The sequence below is a fragment of the Coffea arabica genome, chromosome 7c (assembly GCF_036785885.1).
Source record: "Coffea arabica cultivar ET-39 chromosome 7c, Coffea Arabica ET-39 HiFi, whole genome shotgun sequence".
Taxonomy (NCBI): Eukaryota; Viridiplantae; Streptophyta; class Magnoliopsida; order Gentianales; family Rubiaceae; genus Coffea; species Coffea arabica.
The window spans coordinates 367,117-380,896 of NC_092322.1; the positions used below are offsets into that span (position 1 = coordinate 367,117).

Sequence of the window (13,780 nt, forward strand, 5' to 3'; positions counted from 1 at the left end):
ATGAACAGCGCTTTATGTTCAATAATATTCAAATTTGATTAAAAAAAGTCGTTCAAATTCGGTTCGACAAATAAACAAACTAAAATTAAACAAAATTTCAAATTCATTCTTAACTAAGTTCGTTTACACCTCTAACCGAGGTATTGAAGACTGATGGAAAGTGATTTGGTGTATTTGACGCTGTGCATTAATGACATTTCTCATTCCTGTTTGTCCTCCTATATTCTAGTTTTATTTTCGTTCTTCTCATTTTCAACACTTCGTTTATGCTGTGGACTGCAGCGAGAAGACCACAAGTAGGAGGCAAATATTCATTTTTCAAGGAGTCTCCCGTCTGGGGTGATTTTATGTCGTGATTAAACCTTTATTCAGTGGTTTTTACCATCGAGAAGAGTAGGGAATAACTTCAGCACAGAGAACTTAGCATGTCTTTCCAAAGACACAACAAAACTTTTTGTTCTTTGATGGAACCATGTCCATTGTGCGTTTTTAGAATTTTGACAGGCTACCAGAGACCTTTGCCAATACCCCCCTTTCGGGATTCAAATTCAAGGAATTATTCCTTCAAACTGCCCCGCAATTTCTTCTGAAAGCTGCACTTGTCCCGTTTGAATCATCAACACTCGGAAACACCTGAAGGCATTGGATTAATTAACAACTAACTTCGTTGATCACAGGATGGAAACATGACCGAAAAAGAGAAATCGATCTTAGTTTTCATCTATCCATTTTGGGAAAACCTTTTCAGGGTCTTGAGAAAGCAAATAGGTGTATAGGTTAAGAGCAATAGGAAGCGTTAAAAAAACAAGCTCACTCAGTTACGAGCAAGACAAACAAAATCTTATCAACCATAGTCTGTAGCCAAATGTTATGAAGTACTACAAAAACAGCTTTCATTTTAATAAACCAAGACAGCTGCAACATCTGGTTCAGAGTTGCACTATCTCCATCAAGTGGTTTGATGAATCCTAGTCCTGCATTCTTAGCCAGGGAAACTATTGCGGTTGTAATCTCGTTAGAAATTCTAAGGCCAGGAGCCCCACAAATATGGAATGACCAGCTTGAGGTTAACATATAAAATGTGGCTTGTCTATCAGAGAACCAGATGTTCTATCCTGAGAATCTCAGTCACTTCAAAAAGCAAATATGGACGTCAAAAGGCAAAGAACACTGTCCAACCAAGCAACTCAAACATAGTAGTAGCGTCGTTGTTGAGAAGCAAACGGCATATGCTTTTGACTTGGAAGTTGCAATGTTATACTCTTCATCACTCTCTATTCTTTCCAAAATCTGCCTCTGCCAGACATAAATAAGAATATGTTGATCCTTCAATTCCTGCAGTAAAATGAATACTTGATTCTTTCTCAAATTCTAGCAAAAGACTGATATTCTTGCATTTTTTCCCCAAAGCAGTACAAGCATGGAAGTACCAGCACTTTTACCATGAAATTACCAAGATGTTATTATTATTTGAAGCTGAAGTTGCAACATCTTGGGATTCAAAAATGATACGCTGAATTCACAATGTTATGCTGGTATAGTACCCTATCCTCTTCTTTTTCATTTTAACCCCCATCTGCACCATTTTTTTTGCCTCAAGACCCAGATGCACTTCAATGGCCAACCTTGCTGACTAATTCATCAAGTAATTGAAATGTAGGCAATAGTTTTCTCTCCCTGCAAAACACATCAACTAACAGAGCCCATGTATGAGGCTCTGGTTTGAAGCCCATCTCAACCAACCCAAATAATACAACAACAGCATTGGCTGCTTTTCCAGCCTCGCACAGAGAAACCAGAAACTCATTTGAGGTGGCAAAATGTGGCAGAAACCCCCTGACAAGCATCAAGCCAACAAGTTCTGTTGCCCTATCCAGTTCACTTTCCTTGCATAAGGAGTTCAACACAATCCTATAACTTGCCTTGTTTAGACTGACACCCTGATAAGGCAACCTCTCAATCAGATCGAGCCCCTCATCAAATCTGTTTCCTCGGCAAAGTCCTCCAAGTATAATATTATATGTCACTGCATCAGCTTTGGACTCAGTTCCTTTCATCTCTTTGAGTAACTCAACAGCTTCATCAACTCTATCAGCCCTACATAAACAATCTATTAAGGTTGTATAGCCAACCGTATCAGGCTTCAGCTCAGCAGCCTTCATCTCATTAAATACCTCCTTGGCATCGTCCAACCTTCCTTCCTTACAAAAACCATTCATGAGAGAGGAGTAATTAAATACATTTGGGTTGCACCCATTTTTCTTCATGAAGTCCATTATCTTCTTAGCTCTATCAGCTTTTCCTGCACGAGAGAAGCCATTTATCAAAACATTGTAAGTTAAAGCATCCGGTAATATCTGATCTTTCGAAACCATTTCCTCAAACAATTGAACAGCTTCTTCCAACCTTCCACAACTACAAAGACCATCCATAAGAGTTGAATAGGTGATCAAGTCAGGATAAGATATTTCAGCCGACCTCATCTGTTTCACCACTTCAAATGCAGATTCAATGTCCCCCTTCTTGCAGTGATATTTAACCAGGATGTTGAAAATGCACGAGTTGGGCTCTAAGTGGAGGTTCTTCTGAGCATCCAAGAGAAATGTCCTTGCCAGATCAATCTGGTTCTCGTCAACCAGTAAATTAAGACATGTACTGATGGCTTTCAAAGAAGGCTTTTCACGAGCAATTGGTTCAATTGCATAGAACATATGTAGTACCTTATCAGGCATAGAGGACTTTGAAAAATGCTTCATGAGATTAATGAATATGCCCTCATTGAACTTGCAAGTTTCATAAGTCATTTGATGAAGCACTCTGTCAACAGCCCTGAATCTCTTGCACTGTGCAAGCTTATGGAGAATAACAGCATAAGTGGAATTGTTGTGACTAAAACCCTTCTGCTCTGCTGCCCTATTAAAAATTTCTAGAGCATGTTCTGGATCTTTCTGACGTTTTATCAAGTCAACGGTAGACGCGTGTGATATGAACTTGCTTTTTCTTGACACTCCTACAACAGTGTCTGAGGCCTCGACAGGAGAATCCAGTTTCTCGGTAGTGTTTTTGACAGATTGGAGAGGAGAGATCCATCGAATTGGAGATGATAATGACTCGGAAGTAGAGGAAAAAGAACGACCCTTTTGAACAAGTTTCATTGAATCCACAAAGTTTTAAATGTCTTGCAGAAGTTCATAGTTGCTGAGAATCAAACATCCATTTGCACACCACCTGTATGAGAAATTGCTAATTAGGCGAACACAGTGCCAAAGTAGCTAATAATCAATTCTCTTTCTTATTTCCATTACTCTTATCGTTCCTCGGATTCAATTTCTTTCTCCTCAGAAATATCAAGTACCAAAAAATCACCCCAACAAAAAAAAAATTACAATCTAAATACTGCACAACCAGTATTTGCTTGCCACTGTTTTTCCTATTTAAATTGCAGAATTCTAGCCTATTCCAAACAACCATTATTATCTGAACAATTGCCAGAGAGGTAACATGAATTATTGATCTTAAATTATTCTTCTTTGAATCTCTTTTAAGTTGCATAACTCTAGCCAATCAACAATAACTAGTACTATTATCTGAACAATTGCCAGAGGGGTAAAATAAATCATTGATCTTAAATTATTCTTCTTTCAATCTCCAGCCAGCTAATACGATGTAAACAATGAAACACCATAATTCTAAGACATAATGAACTATCAATGCCTAATTATTTATTGTTGCCAGCAAATTCATGGCCCATATCAACTGAACCATACGCCAAAACCCTATGCAGATTATTTGACACCAAATCTGATAAATTAACTTAACTTATATTCAAAAAAAAGAAGGCTACGAAGAAAACGGTACCATAAAGCAGAGACATGGCTGGATGATGGAGGCCCCAAGGCGTCTGATTTTGTTTACAAGCGTAAACGACGGCGCCTGGTGGAAAGCTGGAACTGCTATGTGCTTCCAACGTAGCAACCAGAAAGGCAGCGTTTGTCAAATGCATACTATTTAGGTTTTACTGTTTATTACTGCAGAAAGTTTACAGGATTAATCTTTTCCTGCACTGACAGTCAGTGAATAAACTCGTCTTCATTGACTGAATAATAACTGTGCGTAATTTGAATTTGAAATTCAACTTTTACGCACATGTCATGACTTCAACAGTGATAATGTATACACGTTCAATATATATAAGATTTACTCAAATCTTTTTAAGGCAAAATGGAACTCATATAGCATTACTAATTAGGGAAGCCTAATATGTTGGAAGCTTAGAACTTTAAAAGAATGTAGTACATATCAATTTTGAAGAAGAAATATTTTTACTATTGCAGATATTGATAATGGTACATATAAGATATTTAATTTTGTTCCAACGTGTTATTGAGTTTATTGTGAACTATAAATTTTAATTATAAATCGTCTAGTTGTTTAAACTCATCAAAGCTGAATTAGACAATAAAAAAAGTCAAATTTAATCTATTTATTTGTATATTATAGAACACAACACAACATTAAGTCTTGTTTGACTGTTATTGTCAGTGTTAGGATAATTATTTGCTTAACCAAATTTTGTATTATAAAAAACTTACTAGTAATAAATTAGTAGTATTATAAAAAAGAATTGAAAAACCTTATATTACGTGAAAAACAAACACGCCCTAAACAGCCCGCCACCCGGCAGCCATCCTATTTCCACGTTGTCAACAACATGATAAATATCCAAATATTCACCGCAGACTCGGAATACACTGCACATTAATTTCCGCACTTTCTCTCACTACCCCCACACACTTCCTTGCTCTAAATTCTCTCTCTAACTGGAAATGGCCACCTTACTCGCCGCCGGCGTCCCGGACAACCTCACGCGAGAGCAGTACGTCTACATGGCGAAGCTAGCGGAGCAAGCTGAACGCTACGAGGAGATGGTACAGTTCATGGACAAGCTAGTTCTCAGCGCCACCCCTAGCGCCGAACTCACGGTGGAGGAGCGCAACCTGCTGTCGGTGGCGTACAAGAACGTGATCGGCTCCCTCCGCGCCGCGTGGAGGATCGTTTCGTCGATTGAGCAGAAGGAAGAATCCAGGAAGAACGAAGACCACGTTGTTTTGGTCAAGGAGTACAGATCTAAGGTTGAGAATGAGCTGAGTCAAATTTGTGCCGGGATTTTGAAGCTTCTGGACTCAAATCTGGTGCCTTCCGCTTCCTCTAGTGAGTCTAAGGTGTTTTACTTGAAGATGAAGGGGGATTATCATCGCTACTTGGCCGAGTTTAAGGTTGGAGATGAGCGTAAGGAGGCTGCTGATGATACTATGAATGCTTACAAGGCTGCTCAGGTATACTTGAACGTTTGTACATTCTTTTTTCGTATACAGTTGTATTTAATTCTCAAGTGGTAAGTAATTTTAGAGTTTGACTGAAATTCGATATATTTCTGGCTATGACTACTTAGTTTAATCTTTTGCAATCATCTTTAGGATTTTGAGCTCAGATTTGCCAGACAGTTTGATATTAAGGCACCTATGTCGATCTATATGCACGGTACATGTATCACTTCTAATTTTGTCCTTTAGCTATTTGGAGAGTTAGCTGTTGGCTTTGTTACTAAGGTTCTGTGCTGGAATTACTGGCTGCGACTATGTACTTTTAGTGCCTGATAAATTTAGTAGTGATACAAGGTTGTTGAGTCTCCTTCATTACAGTACGTTGAGGTGGAATATTGTTGGATTTCCCATTTCAAAATGTATATTGCATTTTGGAGAGCTCTATTTGAGTCGTTTAAAATAAGAGTTTGAGCAAGTAGCTTGGTAATTTGTGGTTGTGTTTGCGATGTTAGAATAGCCCATGGATGCTTATGACGCCGTTGGCTTTTTGCATGCTTTACCATGTATATCCAGTTACTCTTCTAGAAGAGACTGATTTTGGCTGTTGAGTCGGTTAGTTAGCCCAGGTTAATTTTAAAGAGATAAAAAGCAAATGGAAAAGAATTTTAGAACTGCCAAGGAAAGTGGTATAGGACAAGTTGTTGGGTAGTCAAATAGGCTAGGGAATTCACCAGGATATTTCTCAATACAAGTATAGCTACTGTTTCGTTTTTTCTTGTATTGCTTTGATTTTCTCCTTTGTGAGCATATGGAAAATACATGCAGAAGTCATTGTCTGTGTTGGTACTGATTAACCATTTCCAAGAGGAGTGCTGGACTCACTTTTAATTTGAGTGCTTTCCATGTCTAGCAGTCTCTTACATCATGCATTCTTCTAAGTGAGGATACTTGTTCTTCTTTTGGAAGTTTTAAATGGAATACAGTTTGTAAATATTGAAGTTGGTAATGAATGCAGATAAATGGTTATTTTTGTGATATCTATTTATATATATATATATATATGTGTGTAAGAGGTATGCATTTGGAATGGTGGCTAATAGACTGTGGATTTTTGTATTAAAGAACTACTTTGTGATGTGTTAAATATTTTGGTTTGACAACAATGAGTGCTGTAGTTTGAATGACAAGATGAAAGCTTGCTTGAGTAGGCGTACCTGTCGTTTATTGAATGGCTGCATTTTGAGTGCTGTGATGAGGGTGCTGTTTCAATTCTGTAACATGTTATTCTTTCTCTTGCATTTGAAGGAAATTGCACTGGCAGATCTTCCCCCCACTCATCCTATTAGGCTGGGGCTAGCACTCAATTTCTCAGTGTTCTACTATGAAATTCTTAACTCATCAGACAAAGCTTGTAGTATGGCGAAACAGGTAATCTCCTGCATCTTCTTCCTGGAAAAAGTATATTTGATTGACACGTGCTTCCCATGTATCACTTGTGTCCAGTTGTAATCTGCAACTGCATGGTATGTGAAATTTTGATTTCATGTACATGACTGGTTAGAAGCTAGATTGACGATGTCTTCTGGAAAAGATGCTAAATATCGATGAACTTGGTTATTGGAATTGCTCGTGATAGATTTAAATGCTTTTCTGGTTTGCGCTGCAATTGCCATTTGTACTGCTATTTGATCAGATATGAGTGTATGTTTTGTTGGTTTTGATTGATTCTTTTGATGTTGTGAGTATTCTTGATTAAATATGGATACACAAAGGGAAAAAGGAAAATAGCTTTTGAAGGAAACAACCTTTCTAGATCTAGATGAGTGGACATGCTTCCACTTAAGCATGTGTAGACTGCAAATTGCAAGGTCCAGTGTCTAGAAGTCCCTAAAGTTTAGGAAGGAGAGTATAATAAGTAGATGGTTTATTGACCGAACTTCCTTTTAGAGGAAAACCTTTGGTTGGCTAATTGGGTGAGGCATTGGATTAAAATTTCCTTTGGAATTTTTGCTGCATGTTATACCATGTTGTACATTTTTCCATTTATAAAACGGAGCTGCCTGCATGATTAGTGATCTTTTTTAAGTTTGGTAGAATTTATTAATCCGGTCCTTCTACATGCTCCCGTAAAGGCATTTGAGGAAGCCATAGCTGAGCTGGACACGTTGGGTGAAGAATCTTACAAGGACAGCACCCTGATCATGCAACTACTGAGGGATAACCTAACTCTCTGGACGTCAGATGCTCAGGTATTGTACGAGTATCGCTGTAGGTTCCCCATTGCATGGGCCCAGAGTGAATAATTGATCACCTTTGTATCCTCTTTTAAAAATGGTACTTACATGTGTGCTGGTCTTCATGCAGGATCAGTTGGATGAGCCCTGATCTTTATGCAACAGTTCGTCAACCTCCCCTCAAGGAGGTGGGCTTCAAGTGTCATTTGTTTGTGCTGACTAATGGAGTGTTGTCTAAGAAGCAGGGTGTCAAGCTATGACATGATATCTTTTAATTCAGACCAATCCTAGTTGATTATAGAATGATTTGTGATGGAACTAATGCCAGTGATAGTTGCCAATACTGCTGCTGTCTTTAAATTTTTTGGGGTCAGTCTTGGCTCTTGCATGTCTTCCTTTGGCTTCTACGGTTTTGCTATACAAATATCATCAGGTGGTTGATGGAACTGAATGAACACGACTAAAGTAGTCTGCAGTTTGATGAAACTGAATGAACTCTGCAATTAGGTTGAGCTTGGCATCCAGATTTAACATATCATCATTCCTGGGATCTTTTGTTTATCAATTAACACGTAGTGATCAAGAGCCACCCGGCATTTGCTTTCCTATCCCACGGATGCACGCTTGCCATTTGTTTTGGATGACTTCCCCTTGATGCCCATAGTTGGATGACTTTCTCGTCTTCCTTTGGTTCATATTCTTTTCTCCATGTTTAATCATTTTCATGTCTATGTCTAGTAAATGAATTTGTTTCAAAGTAACCTGATTGTTTCTCTACGTGACTTCCGGTTTTTTTTCCTTTTCCCATCTGGATTGGGGTTGGGCGCGGCGGTTATGTGGTTTTTTCTTCGTTTTCTTTTTCTTTTTTTTTTTGGTTTTTTGTTGTTTGGAGGGAGGATTTTTTGGTTTTTTGGGTTAAACTATATCTGTGAAATTCAAATCAAAGTAATTCCAGTCCTATTGAAAGCAATAGTTGCTAATCTCAGCATTATAAATTGGGGAAGTAGGGCTGGGCTGCTAGTTTCGGGAAAGCGTTGCCAGAATCCAGTAGTTAAATCACTCACCCTCGAAGCAGAAAACCACAGCTACATTGCTAATTTACTTGTAAGTTTTATCAGAATAAATCTACTTTCTAGTGCTAAAACAGCAGAGAGAGAGAGAATATTGGCTGCTGCTCGTGTCATGTTTTTTTGTTATCCTTCCCTTTTTCCTGGAGTTGAAAAACAGGTCATGGATGCGTCAAACGTACAGTGGTTCAGGCAAACAATATCCAATCCAATCTATTAGTAAAAGGCAACATAAACATCCACTGCTCATGCGACAGTATGCACAAAGTGCTATATATACAACCAAAAGGGAATTTATTTATTCCAAGAAACGATGCATATTCCTGTATATAGTCTTGGCTTTCACCAGTTCAGTCCCTTGTGCTATTCTTTATCCATTCAAGATATTGGAGGTTGCCACCGGTTATGGGCAAGGCGATCACTTCTGGCAACCTACCAGAACACATGCAGACAAAGAACAGAAGCTAAAATAAAATTTAAAAAATCCCAGTTCTTATGAAGCCATAAACTTGCTTGCATGTTGCCATCTCAATGATAGTATATACTGTTAAAACTAGAATAGCCTTTACTTTTACCGCATTTGGTAACCAACACACACGTCTTGCAGCATATCAGTAACTACAAGTTCTTGATCAATTAAACTATTTAAGTGTCATTGCATGTTAAAATATACAAAAAATTTGAAGAAGCAACTCTTACTCGTATTCGTGATTCGCCTTGACATGCTGTGTCAGAGCATCCAAAAGTGACTCCCTAGTCTTAATTATTAGCAACTCTTCAGGATCTGTCTGCACCTGCAATCAACAGTACAAAGGGCAAAACTTGAAAGAAAATCTCTTCACATATATTAAGAACCAAAAAGATTTTCGATAGCTGAAACTTATGTATCAATGTTTATCATTTTTTTAAAGTATTTGACAATTAGAGATCTTACCTCCCCTTTCCACTCATAAACAGACTCTATTCCTGCAAACCACAGAGAAATGATATTTAGGGGCAGGAACTTTTGAAGAGTTAATTCACTATTTATGTTGAGGAGTTAATTGAAGTGCTCAATTTATTTCACTCAGGCATCAGGTGCAATTTACTTTCATATTTTGGTAGCCAAGGAGGCCATTCCCTTAATTTCAGACTCCATCTGTGACATGCTTTGCCCCAGATTATCATTGATATGCCAATGCCACTAAATAACGTACGAATGACATATTAGAAATATACTAGTGCAACTATGACATGCAACCGCTATCAAAGAAATTTGTGAAAGAGCAACAGGTTTTGCTCAATCCTTCAACAAAGAACACCAGACCCAGACAAGATTAAGAATTCTCGAAGCAGTGAAAATTTTGACAACCCCTGTGACGTTAACTGAGGAGCACAGGAGCCTGACATTGTAAAATAATGTGTAACGTCATAAAAGAATGCAATGAACAGATTTGACAGATCAAATGAGATAGAAATTAATAACCAAAAAACAAAAAAAGATGAGATAGATGTTCAAAACTTATTTTGACACGAGGAATGCTTCAATTAATTTTTCAAATTCTTTCTAGCAATTTTATAGCAGAACCTATTGAGCTTAGAAGGCTGCAATTGAAAAAATCAAAGTACTTGCCAAGAACATCAATCGTAGGCTTTTACCATCAAATATCACACTGTCTGCATACTTGTAAATGATTAGAAGGGTAGGTAATTCAGCAACCTAGTTGAACACCAAAAAAGGGCGAAGAGAAAAAAGAATAATAAGTTCAACATCTAAAGCAAGAGGGAAAAGCGCATACCTGGAACTCGGTTTACACAGGCTGCAAGCTTTTCTTTAACTATGCTTTCTGCCAGTTTCTTACCTGCATCAATAAGCACAGGCACAGATTTACCATTTAACAAGTTGTTTTGGTACTCTAATGCATTACTCGCAGAAGCCTGCAAACCAGGATACAGCATGATGAGCAGCAAATGGTGAGGAAATGGTCATATGTCCACATTCAAGTATGATAGAGCAATTTTTCTAAATATTATGGTATTTATCCTCGCAAGCGCCTAAGAAAATCAGGAGAGAAGAATGTACAAATTTCAAACAGCTGTTATTCAAGATCTATACTACTTAAAGTTTGTGCCCTTCATTGCTATTTGATTCCCCTAGTCCTAACCCATAATTTTGTTTAAAAAAAAAAAAAAATCCCACATCAAAATCTTCTCCTCTGATCAGCCTTACCAGTTCCCGAACACAACCAGAAAGGCATAAACATGTTTCGTTTAAGCAATCACAAAGCTTATCAACAGGATGATGCCCTGAAAATTTGTATCAACACTTAAAACATCGATTAATTTATATGTTCGAACTGATGTACAAACCGAATCATGCATCCATACGGTACAAAATCAACAAAACCCAAAAGTATGAACTAATAGCAGAATTTATTAAGATAGCCACATTCAGGCTCACTAGTCCAAAACTTTAGATACAGTCAACTATTTAACAAATACATAATATCACAAACATATGGATAAAAAACCAATACAGCAAAACAACAATAACCCCACTTACCAGCTTCTTTATTTGGAACAGTGACATAGACAACAATGCTGGGAACAGTTTTGCTGCTTGCTTCCATCCTTATCCTATTTGTACTATGAACACTACTATCAACTTTTGATCTGCAAATATAGTTTTAAAAAAAAACGGTAATTAATTTCACCCAAAAGTGCCAAGAAATCAAAATTGAGCAAGAATATACATAAAAATGTACAATAGAGAAATTACCCCAAGATTGGGAGAAAGTGGAGGGATTGAGCACAACCCGTTTTAGAGGAGGGATTAAAAGAGGGGCAGAGATTGGAAAGACCGAAGCTTAGGACACAGAAAGCACCTACTAGTGGTAATCGGCGACGAACTACTGAAGGTGATACTAAAGATGAGAGCTTTAATGCCATTTAAGATTGGAATTTGGTGGGGCTTTATAGTACCACCAACTACTGTTTCCTTAGTGGATGATTTATTCCCAACCGACGAGGTTGGGGGTGGAAAGGAATTTGTTCCATTATTCAGGCTAAAAATGAAAGAAAGGTATGTTGCTTTGCTGAGGAAAATGGGTTTTGGGCCTTCTTGAAGAAGGTACCTTAGTGCTCTGGCTTGTTTTCGCATGATTCAGCATTTGGGCTGAAATACAAAAATGAGAATGTAATTTTTCTTCAAGCTCAAATTGAAAGCTTTTTTTTTTTCCTTTTAACTAGGAAGGAATGAGATTTAAGAAGTCGCTAATGAGAAAAAAAAATTTGGATTCAAAATCATTCTATCTTATATCAATACTTTTATTACAGAAACATCAAAGCTGTTTTCTGCAATAAGAATATAGACACAGTTTTTTCTTTAACTGTAACCCTGCATTTCATTTGTCCATATCCTTTCTCTTCTTTCCTAAAAAATCTGCCAAACAAAGAAAATTCAACTTTCTTTTCTTTCTCACTCCCAAATTAGCCTCTAGGCTTAAAGATGATACACACTACGCTTTGCATCAATGATAGGGTCCAGCCTTTAGAGCCATACCGGAAGAGGCATGGGCTCTAAGCCCATAAAATGTAGATACTAAGAGTCCAATTTTTTTTCTTTTTCTCCATGGCTATGAGGGGCTAAAGTATCTACTATCTTAAATCTCGCTTCAAATATTTTTTTCCTACATTTTTTTTTATAAGTGAGAAGTGTTGAATTCAAGTTTCGAAGATAAATAATTTGGACTCTATTTGTACGAAGGCGGACGCAATTTTGTGGATCCCGTTTCAAAGATAAATAATTTTGTAGCAATTTTTGTAAAGGCGGGGCTCAATTCTATGAATAAGAGATGTTGTACAAATATTTACAGCACGTTGAAAATTATTAACAAGTTCTCCAGTCCAAGCAAGTTGAAAATTCATCTCACTTCCGTTCTTCTTGTTAGACCATCTACAGCACTCATAACTATAGCTCTATAAATTGCAAATTCCACTCTTGTAATTAATTGGATAGTTTGAAGTTGAGATGACTAATGGGCCTTTGAGCAATGCCAGCAGCCCAGCAGTCAACTGGCTGATGCTGAATCACTGGCTATCCATATGGGCTAAATTTTGTTGCGTTGGGCCCTCTATTTGTTAATATTTTTTGTGGTGCTAGTAAATCTTGAGATATAAAATAAATTTCAACTGGCTAAATCAATCAATTTAAGAGAGAAACTCTCAAGTAGGGCTGTAATCGAACCGGACTGCTCGCGAGCTCGGTCAAAAACTTGACTCGAACTCGGTTTGACCGAGTTCAAGCAGTTCGATAAGGCTATCGAGTCGAGTTCGAGCATCCAGAAGTGATGCTTGAAGGCTCGACGAGCCTTATCGAGCATTTAAATTTTAATTATTTAATATATTATTATTATAAAATTACCCTTATACCCAAAAGAATTGTCGAATTTACGAAATGTTTCACGTCATACAAAAATTTGAAAAGGGTAATAATGTCTTTTTGCTCAAAAATTATCGAGAAAATGAAATTTAATAAATCGAGCTCGACCAAGCTCGATAAGGCTCGCATGGATTCGAGCCCATGCGAGTCGAGTTCAAGTACAGCGAGCAAGCTTCAAACTCGAGCTCGAGCTCGAGCTCCAATAATACTACTCATTCGAGCTCGAGCTCAAGCACCCTATCTGTATGTCGAGTCAAGTTCGAGTATGGCGATACTCGAGCTCGACTCGAATTGATTACAACCCTAGTCTCAAGCTAAGCAAGCGTTCTCATTAGGGACTAATGTAAATACTTAATTAATTTTGAGCCTTTGTGATCTCATCAAATGGATCGAAACAATCTCCCAATAAGGATACAGTTCAATCTTGCAGAATTACCTTAAATATTATTTCATTTAGATATTATAATTCTAGATCGGTAGGTACTATTTGTAATTGTTATGCATCTAAACGGAATTGTAATTTTTATTCAATAAAAAATAAGAGAGACAAAAAAAAAAAGAAGAAGAAGAAAAAAAGAGAGAGAGGTAGTTGGACCACCCTTCAGAATCTGAAGATTCTGAACTCACGTGTACACACATCCCTAATTCTTAGCAAGGGGCTGAATACTCCCAGCCAAAGCAACTCCCCTTTAAAATAATTAATCTGTACTGATTGGTACTTTGATTATCAGAGAG

At 37.5% G+C, this 13,780-nt stretch overlaps 3 protein-coding genes across 3 annotated transcripts; 1 reads left to right on the forward strand and 2 right to left on the reverse strand.

The window, feature by feature from the left end:
* Window positions 1–796: 796 nt before the first annotated feature.
* On the reverse strand, window positions 797–4,014 carry LOC113713440 (uncharacterized). The gene is made up of 2 exons (XM_027237166.2): window positions 3,859–4,014; window positions 797–3,228 (listed from the first exon to the last, which is right to left on the reverse strand). The coding sequence occupies exon 2, from the start codon at window positions 3,153–3,155 to the stop codon at window positions 1,614–1,616; it is 1,542 nt and encodes a 513-aa protein (XP_027092967.2). The 5' UTR covers window positions 3,156–3,228; window positions 3,859–4,014; the 3' UTR covers window positions 797–1,613.
* Window positions 4,015–4,738: 724 nt separating this feature from the next.
* On the forward strand, window positions 4,739–8,004 carry LOC113714656 (14-3-3 protein 10). The gene is made up of 4 exons (XM_072056877.1): window positions 4,739–5,336; window positions 6,630–6,752; window positions 7,457–7,573; window positions 7,689–8,004. Exons 1-4 carry the CDS (start codon window positions 4,827–4,829, stop codon window positions 7,707–7,709), a joined length of 771 nt encoding a protein of 256 aa, XP_071912978.1. The 5' UTR covers window positions 4,739–4,826; the 3' UTR covers window positions 7,710–8,004.
* Window positions 8,005–8,812: 808 nt separating this feature from the next.
* LOC113714657 (protein CutA, chloroplastic-like) lies at window positions 8,813–11,675 on the reverse strand. The gene is made up of 6 exons (XM_072056878.1): window positions 11,384–11,675; window positions 11,168–11,277; window positions 10,404–10,466; window positions 9,560–9,591; window positions 9,325–9,419; window positions 8,813–9,057 (listed from the first exon to the last, which is right to left on the reverse strand). Exons 1-6 carry the CDS (start codon window positions 11,551–11,553, stop codon window positions 8,976–8,978), a joined length of 552 nt encoding a protein of 183 aa, XP_071912979.1. The 5' UTR covers window positions 11,554–11,675; the 3' UTR covers window positions 8,813–8,975.
* Window positions 11,676–13,780: the final 2,105 nt, after the last annotated feature.

Excerpts from the sequence above, each read along its gene's own strand:
- LOC113713440 (XM_027237166.2), bottom strand. The coding sequence starts at position 3,155 with ATGAAACTTGTTCAAAAGGGTCGTTCTTTTTCCTCTACTTCCGAGTCA.
- LOC113714656 (XM_072056877.1), top strand. The coding sequence starts at position 4,827 with ATGGCCACCTTACTCGCCGCCGGCGTCCCGGACAACCTCACGCGAGAG. Across the intron at positions 5,337-6,629 it reads ATGCTTACAAGGCTGCTCAG|GAAATTGCACTGGCAGATCT; the intron begins GTATACTTGAAC and ends TTGCATTTGAAG. Across the intron at positions 7,574-7,688 it reads TCTGGACGTCAGATGCTCAG|GATCAGTTGGATGAGCCCTG; the intron begins GTATTGTACGAG and ends GTCTTCATGCAG.
- LOC113714657 (XM_072056878.1), bottom strand. The coding sequence starts at position 11,553 with ATGGCATTAAAGCTCTCATCTTTAGTATCACCTTCAGTAGTTCGTCGC. Across the intron at positions 9,592-10,403 it reads CTGTGTAAACCGAGTTCCAG|GAATAGAGTCTGTTTATGAG; the intron begins GTATGCGCTTTT and ends TGTGGTTTGCAG. Across the intron at positions 9,420-9,559 it reads TTTATGAGTGGAAAGGGGAG|GTGCAGACAGATCCTGAAGA; the intron begins GTAAGATCTCTA and ends TGTTGATTGCAG.